The following is an 18,523-nucleotide window of genomic DNA, read 5'->3' on the forward strand; positions in this document are numbered from 1 at the left end:
TCAAAGTACTCTGAATCCTGTCTTTCAGCGATTTTTATGGAGTCTTCATCATGGAAGCATGGTTGCTTATTAACTCAGCTCCTCGTCTCTCCTGTCCCCAGAAGATGGAAATGGGGCTAAAAGCTTCAAGCTTCTTATCATGGCTTGACTTTTCTGGTGGCCAGCCCCAGTCCAGGAACTCAGCAAAAGTCCCTTCATTAGAAGAGAAGATACTACTCTCACCCAGGGACTTAGGAGCTCTGTGTCAGAAAGCAGGGTCAAAGACCAAATATGAGAACAAAAGATGACCCTAGCACCCCTACCACTCGGGAAATTACAAGGGTTTTAGGAGCTCTTTGTAAGAACTGGAGGCAGAAACCAAATGCATATTTTCATATATGTATATATTTATTATGTCACAAATAGCTACATACTGGATGCGCCAGAAAAATGAGGAAACATATTTGCATCTCACACTAGTGGAGAGATTCTGAAAAAGACCCCACTTGGAATACCAAACCACACATTAGATTGTTCTGCTCCCAGTTGTGTGCCAAAGTGCACTCTGAACTGTTTTGGTAAAGCCCACTGTGGAGTCATATGAGGCTGAATAACTTAGGAGAATGTATGTCTGCAAAATAAACCTAGGACCGGATTAATCCTCAGGCCACTTGGCAGGTGAATGTCTCAGGAATGAATGTGAGACAAGTTTCCTGAAAAGGCTTCTATGACTTATAGAACTTTTTGTTTAAGTGCTTGGTCCCAAATAAACTATTAAGATATATAAACTACAAAATAATTCACTGCTCATAAATAACTGCCAGATAAATATTAAGGGAAGAAACACTTTAAAGGATAATTTGTATCCACATAAATCCCTAAATTAATGGTCACGACTTTACTGATCTCAAAATGTTCTAGGTCATTGCTGTCAGTCTAGTTCTGTCCTCTATTTCTTCATTTAATACCAATACTTCTAACTTTTTATAATATGCTGCTTTAGGTAGATTTAAAATATATCCTAACCACCATTTTCTAACCTTCCTGAAATATACTGTTCAATAAAAAATCCTTTCCTTGCTTAAACATAACTTAAATAAAACAAGAAACTTACCATTTCTCTCTAGTGTAAGATGACACATGCAGCTTAGCACTCTGTAGTAGTCTCTTTTCAATTAGGTAAAAAAGGAAGTTTCTATGGTAACCATCCTTATAGTCACTCATTCCTCCTTCCTGCCTCACCAGTGCCCAATATATATCACATGACTCATGAATACATATAAACTGCTAGCATATCTAGAATATTCTGTCTTGAAATTATACTTTCTACTAGTGACTTTTAAAAATGACTATGCCCCAGAATAATTAAAAAGAGAAACCAAAAAATTTTTAAATTAATTTATATAGAGTTTTTCACCATCAAGTTTATTTTCAGCACCCATGGGGAGTTAATAGATCTTCCTTGAAAGAGAAAAACCTTTCCCAAGGAAAAATCCTAGAATTCATATATTTGGCAACATTTAAAAGAGACCATGAAATTTTTATCAGTCTGGAGAACTGATCTTCTTTAAGGTGACCCTGATAGTTCCCAAGGATGTTTAAAGGCATTTCCTGGAAAAAGGGGGAGCAAGAGAAAAAGGAAGAGAGAGAGAGAATTTTTGATGATTTTTTTTTTTAAAGTGGGGACTGCTGAGTTAAACAAAGTTAACCACATTGTCTCAGAGCCTTGAATGTGCTAATATGTGCTAATGTGTCTCATGGAACTCTAAGGAAGATGTAGTCAAAATCATCTTTTACACTGCTTAGTTCCCTGGAGCCCACTTTTTTTTTTTTAAATCACAGCCGCTTAAGGCACCAGTGCATACCAAAACACACTTCTGGCAGTGTTGCTTCAGGGAGTTCCCAGTGTAGGGTCAATGTTCCATTTTCTCTACCTCTTCTAAAATTCCTGCTTCTTCAAATGCCTATTAATAACTTTATGTCCATTGTGTCAGTTCTCAATTCATGTTGCTTATAAGCAAGATTTTTATTATTAAAGTGAGATGGGATAAAAATAAATTTTTTTTGCAATGAGACGACATTTTATTTTAATTCTCACCATTTATATACAAATACAAGTTAATAAAACACATCACAAAATGGTAAAATTTCATAGTTAGTATTTATAGGTGCATAGTTTCATGCTCACATATTTTTAAGTATTATATATATTAACAAATTTCACAATACATCATTATTCTTAGACAGTATCATTAAAAGACACCTAAAAATCTTATAATATACGATAGCAAATCACTAACAACTTCTGAACAACAGCAACAAAAAAATAGTGAGGATTTAGAAATAAGTGGTAGTCACTTAGGTGTTTTTAATTTGTTTTAACATCATAGATTGAAGCCACAAAATCCACAGCACACAAAGACCCTGCTACCATGTATTCACTTCAGTGAAAGGGAAGCACCGAAATGCTGAGTGGGGGCAGGTACAGATACTTCAATCACTGCTGATGGAAGACTTCAAAATACACTGTAAAAACTTTGAGAAATGTCGTGACTGGGCACATTGGAACTGAGCACTTGTACAAGATGGAACGTCTGTCAGCAGATCTCAAGAAACTGGGAGCAAAGATATTTCTTAGGCTTCAGGTTCATAGTCTTGATACCCTTCCTAATATTAGAAAAATCAAAAAGACAGCACGCACTGTTAGTGTAAGTTTCAATCATGCATCAGCACTGACAGCCAATGAGATAGGAAATGGCTCATCACTTACATTAAAATTTACACTCAATATTTTTGCAAATATTCTGCAACAAACATTATCTTATTTTTAGTAGTTGTGTCTTTCCTGTCCGATATAGACGTGAATTGTGGTAGTAATCAGTTAAAATATCTAGGTTCTAATCCAGATGTGCCATTTAATGATCATATACCTAGTCTGGTAGGACAAATAAGTTGGACTGGCTGATTCTCAGTTTCTTCACCTGTAAAATGTGAGAATAAAATCAAGCAGTCTATAAAGCCTTTTCCAGGGCTAAGACGCTCTAATTCTCAGAAGGAAATTAAGACATTTGAAGGCGAGGTACATTTTCCCTACTTTCACTCTCCCCCTTGAAAATTTCATCTTCATCTATGGCTTCAATTATTAGCTGTATTTCAGACCCCAAGCTCCCCATACAATATCTGAAAGCATCCACAATACAAATATTAATGATTTAATTAAAGGGGTCAGATTATTCCTCCTAAAGAGCAACTTTAATAATATCAGGATTCTGCTTAAAAACAAACAAATAAGCATATCTTCAATAACTCAAGTTGTTTTCTGAATAGAACACAAACTTAAATGACAAGATTGTCCTAATACTCTATAATTTGTCTTTGACTCATAGCTGCAAGTTCAATCTATCACCATTTTCCTTGTTCCTAAGCTTGAGTCATAGTTATTTACTGTTCTCAGACATATCCATTTGCATTCTCAGACATATATGCCTTTGCTTCTGATATTCCCTTGTGCCAGAACGTCATCTGTTTGTTTTGCCCTACCATATCTCTTTCCCCTTCCCACCCAGATCAACATCACCTCCTCAATAAAACTTCTCCTGATTGATTGAAACAGATCCTTTAAAATGCTATACTTTTTAGTATATCTTGTATATCTTTGCTCCTGTGATGCCTGGTACATAGAAGACAATCAATAATGTTTGTTAAAGGAAGGAATCATAATGAAGAAATGAATGAATGAATTTCTATTTTTTTCATCAAACCTACTAGACTGTAAACTCCTTATATCCTGGTAATGTCAGTTACACTATAGTTTTCTATAGTGTTTAGTATTGTGTCTTGCATAAAAGACCCCAAAATATTGGAAATTCTTATTAGGCAAACAATTTAATCTTAATTTGTATAAATTGAATTATTATCAATATGCTTTGTGTGTGTGTGTGTGTGTGTGTGTGTGTGACAGTCTTGCCCTGTTGCCTAGATTGGAGTTCAGGGGTGCCATCTCAGCTCGCTGCAACCTCTGCCTCCTGGGTTCAAGCAACTCTTGTGCCTCAGCCTCCCAAGTAGCTGGAACTATTGGCGTGTTCCACCATGCCTGGCTAATTTTTGTATTTTTAGTAGAGATGGGGTTTCACCATGTTGGCCAGACTGGTCTTGAACTCCTGGCCTCAAGTAACCTGGCCACTTTGGCTCACAAAGTGCTGGGATTACAGGTGTGAGCCACTGCACCCATCCTCGATATGCCTTTTAATAATGCCATGAGTAATAATACATAACCTAACCACAACATACTTGAACTCAATTTTTAATGGAATCATCATACAGTTTCTTTTCTTGTGATATCTTCATTTGGTTTTGATTATCAGGGTAATATGGGTCTCACAGAATTAGTTGGGAAATGTCTCCTCTTCTATGTTGTGTAAGAGATTTTAATTGATGTTAACTAATTAGTATTAATTCTTCCTTAAATGTTTGGTAGAATTTACCAGTGATGCCGTCCTGGCCTGGGATTTTCTTTGCAGGTAGGTGTTTTTTTTTTGTTGTTGTTGTGTTGTTTTGTTTCGTTTTTTGTTTTTTTTTTTTACTAATTTAATCATTTAATCACTTCACTATGTTATAAATCTATACAAATCTATTCAGATTTACTATTTCTTCTTGGGTCAGTTTTATTCATCTAATAGTATTTTCTAATTTCCCTTTTGATACATTTTCTATTAAAATACTTTTATTTTCAATCAAAATAAAATTAACAATCATATTATGTTGTTTAAAACATTACACTGGAATATATCAATTGTTGCAAATCATACATTTATCTTTTCATTCTATAACTTGTGTGCGTAACTTTTATTTTACTATGCAATCATCCCACTGGAAATGTATGGCAAAAAATAATTACCTTCCTTTGGCATTCCGTTGATTTCCCTAACTTTCCATTTAGAAACTTATTTTAGAATGTATAGTTTCTAAAAATATATTCTCTAATGCAGGGGTTACTAAACTTTTCCTGTAAAGGGTCAAGTAGTAAGCATTTTAAGCTATGTGGACTTAGATATGATTTGTGTTACATCCTCTCTTCCTCCTCCTCCTCTTTTTTTAAGGACCCTTTAAAAATGTAAAAACCATTCCTAGGTTGAAAGTTGTCCACGTAATGAGCATGTAGAGAGCAAATGATTCTCACTAAGCAAGAGAAATATGACAATGACAGGTTTTTGGTACTGTTAGAAAGATTCAGCTTTGACTCCTACCTCAGAAGGCATTTCATAAGCCTCATTGTCAGGATCCACAGGCATATCTTGTAGAATTCCTTCCTGTGGGGCTCCTTCTTCATTCTAATATTTAAAGTGAGAAGCACAAAAAGAACATGATGAAGTAGCATTTTTCACTTTTAAAAATCAGAACTATGTTTCGGAAAAATCTTACATATAGGGATGTTGGCCAGGGGCACACCTTAATATAAGTACTGGCATTCTAAACTCTGCAATGCCTTTGGGGAAACATTGTGGCAACATGGGTTACCAACCCTCAAAGTATGTAAAGTTTTTGCTCAAGTAATTCACTAGGAAATAATCCACAGCTATAGTCCACAGATATTCTTCACAAGATCAATGACAGCAGGAAACAACATTTTTAGAATTGTTAACTAAATGTTCAATGAATAATGAAGAGTTAAAAAATTATTGCCGGGTGCTGTGGTTCACTCCTGTGATTTCAGCACTTTGGGAGGCTGAGGCAGGTGGATCATTTGAGTCCAGGAGTTCAAGGCCAGCCTGGACCACACGATGAAACCCCAAGTCTACTAAAAATACAAATAAATAGCTGGGCATGGTGGCACATGCCTACAGTCCCAGCCACTTGGGAGGCTGAGGCAAGGAAGATCACTGGAGCCTGGGAGGTAGAGGCTACAGTGAGCTATGTTCACGCTACTGCATTCCAACCTGAGTGACAGAGCAAGACCTTGTCTTAAAAAAAAATTATAATTCAGCTACTCGGTAGATTATGATAAAGACATGTATTACTATTACCTGACAATTATGTAACAACAACCTATTTATGGTATAATATTTAGCAGACTATAAAGTGTTACTTGTATTATAGATACAACCTACACACAATTCAGATGCAAAGGTAAAAAGTTTGGAAGAAAACACAATAAAATATGAAAGTTATTTTGTTGGATAGTTATGTATGTTATTTTGACTTTTTTCTAAGTGTTTAACTTTTATAACCATTTATAACGTAAAAGTATACATATTTAACACAGTGATTTTAAATGACAACGAATACACAAATTCTTTTCTGAAATTTAAAGACTGAGACTATACATATTGAAGGGAAATAATCAAATACATGGTCAGAAAATTTTTCTAGGTATCTCTTCCTAGACAAAAAATACTCAAAACTCAGCCTGAAATGGTCATGGCTTTGTTGATACTCTTCACTAAATACCTTTTGTTGCTTTGCATTTATTTTAGCAAAGTAATTATAAGAAGATGAAGTTAACTGAAAATTCAAAGAACAGAGAGGCAATGTGAGCGTAAATGAACTCAGAGGAAGAGATCAAATAATCCCTCAGCCAATGCGGCTGATTTTCAACAACATGTCTGATGTAAAAAAGCCTCCCCATGTCTTCACATGGAAGTGACTGACAGGGACACCGAAGTATAAGGAAATGGATGACAGTAAGAAAAGGTCAAATTAAAGATCATGCTTATGGTAGGTGGGCAGAGAAGCTTATAGATCATTCTGCCCTTGCCAATGCCCTTTTTATAAACTAAAATTATCCAAATAATAGATACATTAAATAAAATACAAACCACCCCAAACTACCTCACTTTAAAATGTGGAGTAAAGATACTGTTTTCATAGTGTTTCACTTCTTGGTACAAGTGAAGGATACGGGCTCTGCTGCGGGGTAGCTAGGCACAAGGCTTCCATGTCACGGGACTTGAGCTCAAGTCCTAGCTTCTCTAGATGACAGAGCTTTTGTGATGCTGAGAAGTTTCCTATGCTTTTTTCTGCGTGTCAATTAGCCTTAGTGATCAAACGGGGCAGCAAAACCTTCTTTACAACTGGGAGAAGCAAACGACATCATTAACTTTCTCATTAATATTTAGATTACTGTTAGGATAGCCAAGTATAAGGGAAATAAGGCAATTTTTTTCATGCATTTTGAAACTGACAGAGATTTGATTTTCTAATATAATTTGTTAGAAAATTTTGATATGGACCAGACAAGTAAATATGGCGGACCTAGCCTGTTTGTTTGATGATCAAAAAGGAGTTGTTACGGCAAAACTAAGACTGATGGATGTTACTGGATATGTTTATATGCTATTTGGCTGAACTTTGAAGGATGTATGCAGATATGCAGGTTAGGTGAGTGTGTGTCTACATGGTTCCAGCCTGGGTGACTGGGTGTGTGTAAGAGCACCCGGCAGTGATGGAACAGCATCCTGTCCGGGGTGGGTTCCCATATTGCTCCCTAAGCTGCCAGGAGAGGGTCTAGCCACCTGCGGTCTCCACTGGAATAATTAGGTAAGTTATTTGACTTGTTTGTATTAATCTTTCATAAACGTATATATAGCTCACATTAATTTCAATATTTAATATCAGAAGTGATTTATCTTTAGGAGTCTGATGGTGTTTTTGTGACCAGAAATTTGCCATAGGAACTTAATTCTTGCTTATATCAATTGCCAATGGTAAAACTGGTTTTGTTATACATTGTTTTGCTTCAAGTCACAGTTTTCAAGAAGCTATTGATGAAGTTAAGTGAGGATTTACAGTATTATCTGCCCTCTGATGGAAGTACATACACATCACCATCTTAAACCAAGACCATACTAGTCTAAGTGGGCTATTGTTCACTGACCCGATAACTTCATCAAACAGGAACAAGTTACCCTAGGGATAACAGCAGAATCCTATTCTAGAGTCCAAATCGACAATAGGATTTATGACCTCGATGTTGGGTCAGGACATCCTAATGGTGTAACCACTGTTAAAAGTTCGTTTGTTCAACAATTGAAGTCCTACATGATCCGCGAGGTCAGGAGATCAATAGCATCCTGGCCAACATGGTGAAACCCCATCACTACTAAAATACAAAAAATTAGCTGGACGTGGTGGCGCGCCTGTAATCCCAGCTCCTCGGGAGCCTAAGTCAAGGGAGTCACTTGAACCCAGGAGGTAGAGATTGCAGTGAGCCCAGATCACACCATTGCACTCTAGCCTGGCGACAGAGTGAGACTCCGTCTCAAAAAAAAAAAAAAAAAAAAAAAGAAAGAAAAGAAAAGTCCTACATGATCCGAATTTGAATTTGATTCACATTTAACTATCACTGACAACTTACAGCAAATATAAGGGGCGAAAAACATGTTCACTGTTCACATCACTGGCTACAATCAGCAAATTTTGCACTGTGAAAAACTACACAAGACAAATAATACATCTAACTTCACCAAGTAAATTGCAACAAAAAAGAAGTTAGTGGGAACCTACAGATTAAAGTAGAAGTGAGAGAGAATTAGCCAATTGCAACCTAAGAACTTTATTTCATTCGTTTTGGGATCCCAACATAAGCAAATGGAGAACACATATGAGGTAGTTGGGGAAATTTGAACACTGACTGGATTTTTAAGAATTATTGTTTATTTCTTTAGGTGTGATGATATATTGCAGTTTTACTTTAAAAAGTTCTTAACTTTTACAAATTAATTGTTTACAGATCAAATAAGATATCTATCTAGGTTTGGGTGGGGGAAAACGGGTGGGATATAGAAGAAACATGAGTTTAATATTTCCTCAGTTTTAAAAAGTATATACAGTAGTCTCCTTTTATCTGTGGTTTTGTTTTCCATGGTTTCAGTTACCCACCATCAACTGCAGACCCAAAATACTAAGATATTTTGAGAGAGAGAGGGAAAGAGAAAGCAAGACCATACCCACATAACTTTTATTCTTATCATAATTGTTCTCTTTTGCTATTAGTTATTGTTGCTAATCTCTTACTGTGCCTAGTTTATAAATTAAACTTTTTCATAGGTATGTAAGCATTGGAAAAAACAGTATATGTAGGGTTTGCTGCCTTCCGCAATTTCACGTGTCCAAGTGGGTGTTTCGGAATGTATCCCTGCAGATAAAGGAAGATTGCTGTATGCTCATTTCTATAGTTATTTCTCTAACTATGTTTTTCTGAATATGATATGTGATCTCAATTTGTTGACTCCATAACATTCACAGATTTTAAGCATACTAAAATATTTGGCAGCTATTCCAAGAGAGAATATAACAACAAACACTTCATATGACCATCAGACACAATTTTATCCCTATATCTGTATATTTGCTGTTTCATAAACCTATCTCTAAAACCATTAAGTGTTATCTATAAAGAAATATCTTATTAAATTTGGCCGGGAGGCGGAGCTTGCAGTGAGCTGAGATCCGGCCACTGCACTCCAGTCCCGGCGACAGAGCGAGACTCCGCCTCAAAAAAAAAAAAAAAAAAGAAATATCTTATTAAATTTCAACTCCAATTTACAACTGTGCCTAATTATAGTTTGGCTGTAACAAAAAAGAACATTAAAATTTGCATTTATGAGTATTAATGACTTGTTTTCAAAATGTAGTCATACTTGAAGGTATGAAATGCACCTTCTCTTTATTTTTACCACAAACAAACAAACAAAAATCTTCCAATATAGCAAATGTTAAACACTTTGGGAAAAAAATCAATTTTTTTCTCAAATTTTCATTACGATATTATATTAACCCAGAATATGTTAGGGCAATAAAATAAATGAGAAAAATGTCTTGATTTTGGTATATGTCTGTATGCTTAATAAGAGATCCTACAGGGTAGGGTATAGAGACATAGTAATAAAATACCTTTTATTTTCTCTCTACTACACCCTATCCCTGGAATATCTGTAGACTTTTTTTTTTTTTTTCAAATGAGATTGTTTTACAAACAGTGAAATAGACTCAGTTCAGTATCCTATATCTGCATTTGATACACAGAAAGAAAAATGGTTATCAAAAAATTACAATGGAATGGCCTTTCATTGCTAATAAGGAAATACTTAAAAGCTATATTAGGAAACAGAAATGGCTGAGACTAACCTCTTTCACCCTAAAAAGCTTATTCAAGTTCTTTTTAAATAAACCTGTAGGGTTGAATAGCCAATATAATCAATTACCAGCTGGTACTCGTCTCAGCTGAAGTGCTCTATAAAACAGATCATGAGATGAAGCTTCACTGCTAATAGTTTATCGGGAAGTACAATTCTAGGGAAGTGAAAGTGAAGGAAAAGAGAAGTGATACAAGGAGAAGTAGGAAAAAATTTCAGCTTCTGTCTTTAGGAATACAACTACAGAATTTACATAATCTTTTTAAATTTCCTGTTTTGAACCATATTGTATTTAGATATCTAATAATACTTTCTGTAAGGAAATTATCTTTATTCAATTCCATGACTTATAACTTTAATTTTATTATATATTTAAAATGACACATAATAAAGGTAAAAATCGCTTTCCAAACCACATTCTTCTAGAATCATCTAGGGTCCTTATTAAAAATGCAGGTTTGTAGGGCCTTATGAATGTCTTGTTAAGTATGCTCTTTTGAAACCACTGCCCAACATCACCAATTGTTTGTAAACTCTGTGGTATAATTTAGTATAGAGTATACCAATGTACTTGCTGTCAGTGTGAATACATTTTTTTAAAAAAAGATACATTCATTTTGAAGTCCATCAAACGTTAGTAAATGGCGAGGGTTATCTGAAGACACGGGGAAGTAATCCATGGTGATCGTTATAATGGCAAGGTTTCACCAATTATCTGGTATCTATGCTTTGTCAAAGTTAGAAATGTAGAGATAAATTTCTAAAGTTAACTTTTTATGTGGGAAGAAAAATTGAAATTCGAGGCTGGTTGGTCTTTGGTATACCTAAAGAACAAAGAGGAGGTTGGAAGTGTTCTGAAAAAGAGAAATGATACACATTGCTCTTTGAGAAAGTTCATTGGCACTAGAAAGGTTCTGGGGAGCTGGCAAGCTTCAGTTGGTGAGTGACAGTGGTGGGCAAAATGAGTCCTAGAACTGCAGCAAGTTTTTTCAGCAGTTACAGAAGAAACTGGCCCCAGGTTACAACAGGCAGCTTCAGCATGTGGACTTGTAGAAAATTACACCTGTGGAGTAATGTGATGTTCCTTGAATGCTTTTCCTCCCAGGCTTCTTGATTGTTTTAGTTGGGTATAACAAGAATGACCCAATTTGTGTGATCAACTTTCACGGCCTTAAACATTCAAAGCAGCAGAAGCACAACTTCTCTTTTCCCCACTGCTTTTACACTGGAAGATATTTGGGGCAGAACCATTGTTTTGCTGCATTATTGAACAATGCCACTTAGCCTCACATAATGGAATTAATACCTTCACTCAACAGCTCACACCATGAGGATGAAGGAGAGAGATGGCAACCAAAAAGATAAAAGAAGAAACTAAACAAGAACTTTGACCTGAGAGGAAAACACGGTTCAACTTAAGCACACACCAGTGTTCCAAAATGAAATCAAGCCCAGAACTCCTATTTAAATAAAAATAGCATAGAAGTTTCAAAAATGTGAATATTCTACACTTCCCTACCTTAGCCAGGGGCGTGTGTGCATACTGTAGACAGTATATTTCGCTAAGAAAATTACCATGTATTTTACTGATACACTTAAAAATGAAGGAGATAGACATGAATATCTTGTTAAAAAGCAAGGTAAAGATACATTTCATATGTTCAATTTTCTATCGTCAATTCTCAGTCTGCTCATAATGCCATTTTGGGGTGGGGAGCAAAGGGCATCTGATTCAAAATCAAACTAATCTCAATTTTTTAAAAAAACTAAAGAATTTGATTTTTAAAAAATTGAATTAAAGCAAACCTCTGGTTCCTCTTGAGGTCATATAAATCCTCTGCCTTTTTAAGAGATCTATGTGGAGAGGAACAATTCTAGGTCTTAAATGAATTATTGAGGTCTTGTTTTGGAAAGGCTATATATTTTGTTAAAAAATATAGGATTTCAAAACACCTAAAACTTTGGACAATGTTATTTAATCATCAAAAGCAAAACAATATGCATATTTCAGAAATAACAGTATATTTTAAGTCTTACTATTATGTATAAGAAAGAACAATATAAAAATAATGTAATGATTACATTTATTGTTTACATATTCTGAGAAGTGTTTAATTGCATCCTAGTAAGTATATTCTGTCACATGAGAAGTCATAAAAATTGGCATGTTCTGCTGTATCCAATGCCCAAAAGATAATAAAGCATGATACAAGTACACTTAATGAAACCCACCTCCTTGTCCAATTATATATGGTTAAGTTAAAATTCAAATTTTAATTTTTGGGAAAGTACAGTTATGGCCTAGTTCTAAGGTATAATTAAAGTGGCCAAGGGACTTAGTTCATTTAATATTCTATAACTTTAGAAATGCATCAAAGTGGCAAGCCCAGCATTAAGAGCTATTTGCCACTAGGGGCCTGTGGTTGACGTCCACTGGATCCACTTGTTTCTTCTGAGGCAATATGCAGACAAAAGGTAAGGGGAGTTGCAACATAATTTGTAATATTTAATAGATTATAATACATGATAAATTACAATATATTATTAATATAATTTATAGCATTACATCTAGTGACATAGATGTAAAAGTGAACAGGTAAGTGAAAGGGCAAGGCACAAGTCTTATATAGAGTGACAGGTCTGGTACAATCCTACTACCAAATCTATAACTATAGTATTTTGAATATTTTGGACTCTTTCAATGTAGCAGTATTTTAGGTTTGGTTGGCCTGACTTTAAAACAAGATAAAAAATTCCATGTTTTAACAATGTAGTGACCTACTGTGTTTTAGATGTCAGAATCTATAATTTTCTATCAACATTTTCTACTCACCTGTACAAGATATGCCTTAGAATGTGGGAACACACACAAACACACACACTCACAGACACATACACGCAGAGTACAGTCGACCACTGATGATCTCTGGTGCCAGTTCCTGAGATCATTTTGAATGTTCTAATTAAAAAGTGCAAGTACATTTTTTGTCATAAATTATACATCTTATGCTATTATATATGCTAAGCCAAACCTAGCAACAAGGCTGAGTGAAGATGTGGCTCCTGGGTCATATGCTAGGCTTTCTTTCGGCAAATGGACTTACTCTCCTTCAGTTGTGTTATATACCTACTCAGATCAGGTTTCAGCAAATGTACAAATTACTATGTCATCAGCCATCTGGATCACTTAGGAGTAGTCACATTGGTGAATGCTGTAAGTCATATTGTAAATACATTATACATAGTCCATACGTACAGATTGAGAATGCAAATCTATTTTAATTGATACCTTTAGAGATCCCAGTCTTACACATAAACAACACATATTTAGAAGCTATTTATGCTCTACTTTGTTTATCTTTTTTTTAGAGGCAGGGTCTTGCCTTACGGCCCAGGCTGTAATGCAGTGACACAATCATAGCGCACTGTAGTCTCCAACTCCTGGGCCCAAGTAATCCTCCAACCTCAGCCTCCCAAGTAGCTGGGACTATAGGCTTGCACCACCATGCTCAGCTGTTTAAAAATTTTTTTTGTAGAGATGAGGTTTTACTGTGTTGCCGAGGCTTGTCTCAAACTCCTGAACTCAAGTGATCCTCCTGCGACAGCCTCTGAAAGTGCAGGGATTACAGGCATGAGCCACTGCACCTGGCACGTGCTCTACTTTGGATAATTGGTTACTATCTTACTCATTTTCTTGCCTTTTGCCCTTCTAGCTATTTCTTTAGTCTTGTCAATCACCTTATATATAGAGAGAAAGAGAACAGATGAAATAAAAATTACTTGTTTCACTGTTTTTAAAGGTTTGGCAGTGGAGGAGAGAGTAAAGCTAATATATTAAGTATATTTGGGGTTATTTTTGAGAGCTATTTACTAGTTTTATCTCTGAATTCAGGTTTAAATACATTCAACCATAAATTTAAAAATAATTGGTGGATAAATCAGGAATTGGTACGAAATCATTTTTAAGAAGAAAATGTCATTATATAGCAAAGAGGTAGTATGCTGCTTTAAATCCTCATTTTCCTTGGCAAGCTTAACAAGCAGTGCAGTGCCTGCTGTATTTATGATAGTGCCATGTAATTAGCTGACTCACCTAATAAGACTTCACAGCACAGCAACAATTGCCAGCTCTTTTTTTCCTGTTACTTGGATAGACTTGGTTGAAAATACTAACACACAAAGGGAAATCTGGGAATAAACTATTTTCACTTTTCATGTCTAAGGGCTGATCCTCCTCTTCTATGCACAACATTTCTTATGTATGTTAAACTATATTCAGATTTGTTTACTATTTTAAGTTTTCATGGATTGGATTCTTGAAGGTCAGCCTTTTGGGTAGTGACTGAATAAGGCATCAACAATATGAAGGTGGGTCAAGCTGAGAAACGTTTGCTCTTGTGCTGAGCTCAGAATCAATGAGTCATTTCATGTTTGTAAATACAATGATATTTGGAGGCAGGTCTTAAAAGTAGGAACTGGGTGAGAAATCAGTGGGGAGGGTAGGCTTTGACAAAGTAAGAGATAAAGAGTCTGCTTTTATATTTTAGAGAAACCCAGGGAATGCTGAAAAGCTCATAGGAAAGAAGAAATACGCTGTCAAAATGTTAGTGAGCCAAGGCCCAGGAGTTTGCCTTCAAAAATAGATGAGAAACTGGACTTAATATGTGACTGGGAGAAAATACTTTAGGCAAAACAAACTACTCATATATAAAAGGATGGGCTCTGAAGCAGAGAGTGAGGGCACTAGCTTCAAGATCAGTGGATTTAAAAACCAGAAGTATCTTCTCTAAGATGTAAAAGATTAAGAAAGGCTTTAAGATAGCTAGAGCAGGAATAAAGTAGTCAAGTGCATGTGATACCCCAAGGTCCCAGAAGCTTCCATACTAATAGAAACAGGCACCAAGTGAAGTCTGAGGGGCCCTCACAATCTGAATGGAAAACTCTTCAAGTAGGTCTCAACCTTCAGGCTGGAATATCTTTGCTTAGCTCTCCCAGCCAGAGGACCATAGTGGTTGATTTCAAAAGGAATTGCGATTATTCTACCTTGTAAATTCTGTAAAGTTTTGTCACAATTTGTTGTTCCTACTTTCTTTTTTTTTTTTTTTTTTTTTTTTTTTTTTTTTTTGAGGCGGAGTCTCGCTCTGTCGCCCGGACTGGAGTGCAGTGGCCAGATCTCAGCTCACTGCAAGCTCCGCCTCCCGGGTTTACGCCATTCTCCTGCCTCAGCCTCCCGAGTAGCTGGGACTACAGGCGCCCGCCACCTCGCCCGGCTAGTTTTTGTATTTTTAGTAGAGACGGGGTTTCACCGTGTTAGCCAGGATGGTCTCGATCTCCTGACCTCGTGATCCGCCCGTCTCGGCCTCCCAAAGTGCTGGGATTACAGGCTTGAGCCACCGCGCCCGGCCACTTTCTTTTAGTTACCTAGAAAATGTTTTCCCTGAAAACCTCTATCCATGCCTCAACAGATAGGAGATAAAAAAGGAATCATCTTACAAGATTATCAAGAAAGATAATGGGCTAGGTGTATCCTTAAAAGGTAATCCAAATGAAATATTAAAATTCTTACTCTTCTCTGTTATTCGGACATGGACTAACAATAATAGTTAATGTTTATATGGTACTTACTCTGTATTTGGTACCATTTCAAGAGTTTTATATGAATTATTTGATCTTAAAAAACAACTCTATGAGGAAGTTACTACTGTCCCCTTTGTTATCAGTGAATGAACAGAAATAGGAGGTCTGGATCCAAAGCCCACACTCTTAACTATTATGCAATATTATTTGTTAAATGTCTTGAAAAAAATCTGTGAAGTTACTAAAATATTATGCTGGGCTGCTTATTAAGGTAAAATTATGTTTTTAAAACATTCATCCTTTCCAAATGCAATGTTAACTATTCTATAATGAAATATCAGAACTATCTCTAGTACCACTATTTTTATTGGAAGAAAATAGGAAGTCAAAGGAAATGTTTATATATATATAAATGTGTATATATATATATATGCACGCACACTCACATATATGTGTGTATACGTATGATTTTTTGCAACGACAAAAAACAGATTTTTTTAACCACATAATTTTTAAATCTGCAAATGCCAAGTTTATCAATTTTTCATTATAGGAAAAAAGAGTTTGTTATAAATTCAATGCATAACATTTTCTGGTTTAGACCTTTCCATTATTGTTCTGACAGAATAAAGACTATGAGGTTGTCAGAAATAAATTGTTCATTTTGTTTCCTAAATATGTGGCAAAGACACTATATGTTTTCTGTTTGTTTGCGTCTTTGTTTGTTTTATAATGGTTTGAAATATCATCACTTGAGTTTCTTCAAACCTTTTGACAAACCAGGAAAGCTTTTGCCTGGGCACAGGCCTTATCTTTCTTAGTGTTATACTAGAGATACTAATCCCTCCCAACAATTTCATTTTGATTATCACAATAAAACATAACGATCCATGAAGTCCATGGGGCAGATGTTTATTTATTTATAACCCTGCCTTATTCCATAGAGAATTTAAAGAGGAATAAAAGATTATTTCCTCATCACATCAAATGAATATCTTTTATTTTGTCTAATATTGTTTTTTCTTTTTCTTTAACTAGGCACTAAATGTTTATTTGTATTATTTAAATTACTTTTAAAGCATCCATTATTTCTGGATTACATTATTGAACTCTCAATAAATCAATACACAGTTCTGTATTTAATTTTTTCAACAATTTTTCCATCTTTAATTTGGTTTGTTTATATCTCCCTTTGCTGTTTATTGAATAGAAACTCTGATTTTTGTAGCAGAGGGAGAACAAACAAACAACACACTAAATATTCTGTATTTAATGCTGCAATTGTCTTTATGGTTGCAATGTGTAGGTGGGGTGCATTCAAGTGGGCTTGTGGTATTTGTGTGTGTGTGTGTTGGAAGAATACATATTGAGGATGATTCTTAATTCTATCACTTCCTTGAGAAACTGAAATTGTGGCTACACAATCACTCTAAATATTTTGTATCACAGTCCCCTCCCTTCAACAATTGTGTACTATTTGTTGGAAGCGCAGGAGAAAAAGGGCATTTAAGAGCATGAGATTTGGTGGCAGATTGACCTAAGAGTAGATGGTACCAGTGAGATCTTGAGCAATGTAAATATTTCAACTGAAAAATGGTAATGATAAAACATTTTTCAGAGTGGTGTTGTATTAAATGAAATGATACACATAAAGTAGCCTGCAATGACCCCTGCACAGTCATAATATCAAATATTTACTGAACATCTACTATCTTTCAGATTATTTTAAGCACTTTTGAAAATATAAGTATTTTGATAAATGTTTATAATATATTGTCTTAATAAGATTACATTGTTCTTATATTTCAACTTATTGCCAATTTTATTTTTTAAAAAACCTTTTTTTGGAAAGATTCGAAACAAAAAACCCAACTATTTAAAAAATGGAAACTTTTCGCTGGTGCAGTGGCTGTCACTTGTAATCACAGCACTTTGGGAGGCCAAGGTGGGCGGATCACAAAACCAAGAGACTGAGACCATCCAGGCTAACATGGTGAAACCCTGTCTCTACTAAAATTACAAAAATTAGCTGGGCATGATGGCACGTGCCTGTAGTCCCTGCTACCCAGGAGACTGAGGCAGGAGAATCGCTGGAACCCAGGAGGCGGAGGTTGCAGTGAGCTGAGATAGCACCACTGCACTCCAGACTGGTGACAGAACAGACTCCATCTCAAAAAAAAAAAAAAAAGGAACCTTTTGCTTTACTTCATTTGCTAGCTACTTTCAAGTCTGCAATTAAGCTCAGTGTTTTGCCTTTCTCACACTGTGCACAGGTCCTCTTCTTTGTTTCCCTTCTCTGTGTTGCCTAGGAATACAGCCAAAAACTTGAGTAATAGATGATAGATGGGTCTGTTGCATCCTAAGTGCATCCTAGTGACATAGATAAGAAGCAAATGCTACAAAATTATAGGTGCAAACTACAAGTTGTGTTTTAATTGCTTTTAGCAAGTACTTATAAGCAGAAGAACTGTGAAAAGTCTAACATTCTGTCCTACTTGCAAGCCTGCCAGTTTTTTGGATGCTGGGCAAAGACACAATAGTGCTGGGTCAGAGACAATTGACTTTACTATTCACAGTAATAGCATTAGCAAGAGTATCATGATTTTCTTGCACTGATTCCTCAAGCCCCAATTCCCATGGAAAACCTCAAGTGACACCTATGTGCTCAGTGAGTTGCATCAGAAAAGAGGAAGCCAGAGCTTAGGAAACATGGATACTTTATAATGGCCAGTAAAGATGTCCCTTTGCTTCAAAAAGAGGCACTACCTTTATCCAAGGCTGCAAGCACAGCAGCTTTGTTTTAGAAGGATAAATGATTTCTATCTTTTGTTTTA

The 18,523-nt window shown here is 35.6% G+C and overlaps 1 protein-coding gene across 10 annotated transcripts in view; it reads right to left on the reverse strand.

Annotated features, from left to right (window-relative positions):
* Positions 1 to 2,037: 2,037 nt before the first annotated feature.
* Positions 2,038 to 18,523, reverse strand: part of SNCA (synuclein alpha) — a 121,298-nt gene continuing 104,812 nt past the window's right edge. For 6 of the 10 annotated variants that reach the window (XM_033214822.1, XM_033214818.1, XM_033214816.1 and 3 more), the window contains 2 exons: positions 5,226 to 5,309; positions 3,745 to 3,816 (listed from right to left, as the gene is read on the reverse strand). In XM_033214822.1, coding sequence (XP_033070713.1) covers positions 3,760 to 3,816; positions 5,226 to 5,309 — 141 coding nt within the window. In that variant the 3' untranslated portion in view covers positions 3,745 to 3,759. Of the gene's footprint in view, positions 2,647 to 3,744; positions 3,817 to 5,225; positions 5,310 to 18,523 lie in introns of those variants that run through there. The other 4 variants (XM_033214826.1, XM_033214824.1, XM_033214823.1 and 1 more) reach the window with 1 other exon arrangement.

This window comes from Trachypithecus francoisi, unplaced genomic scaffold (assembly GCF_009764315.1).
Source record: "Trachypithecus francoisi isolate TF-2019V2 unplaced genomic scaffold, Tfra_2.0 Lachesis_group1, whole genome shotgun sequence".
NCBI classification, from domain to species: Eukaryota; Metazoa; Chordata; class Mammalia; order Primates; family Cercopithecidae; genus Trachypithecus; species Trachypithecus francoisi.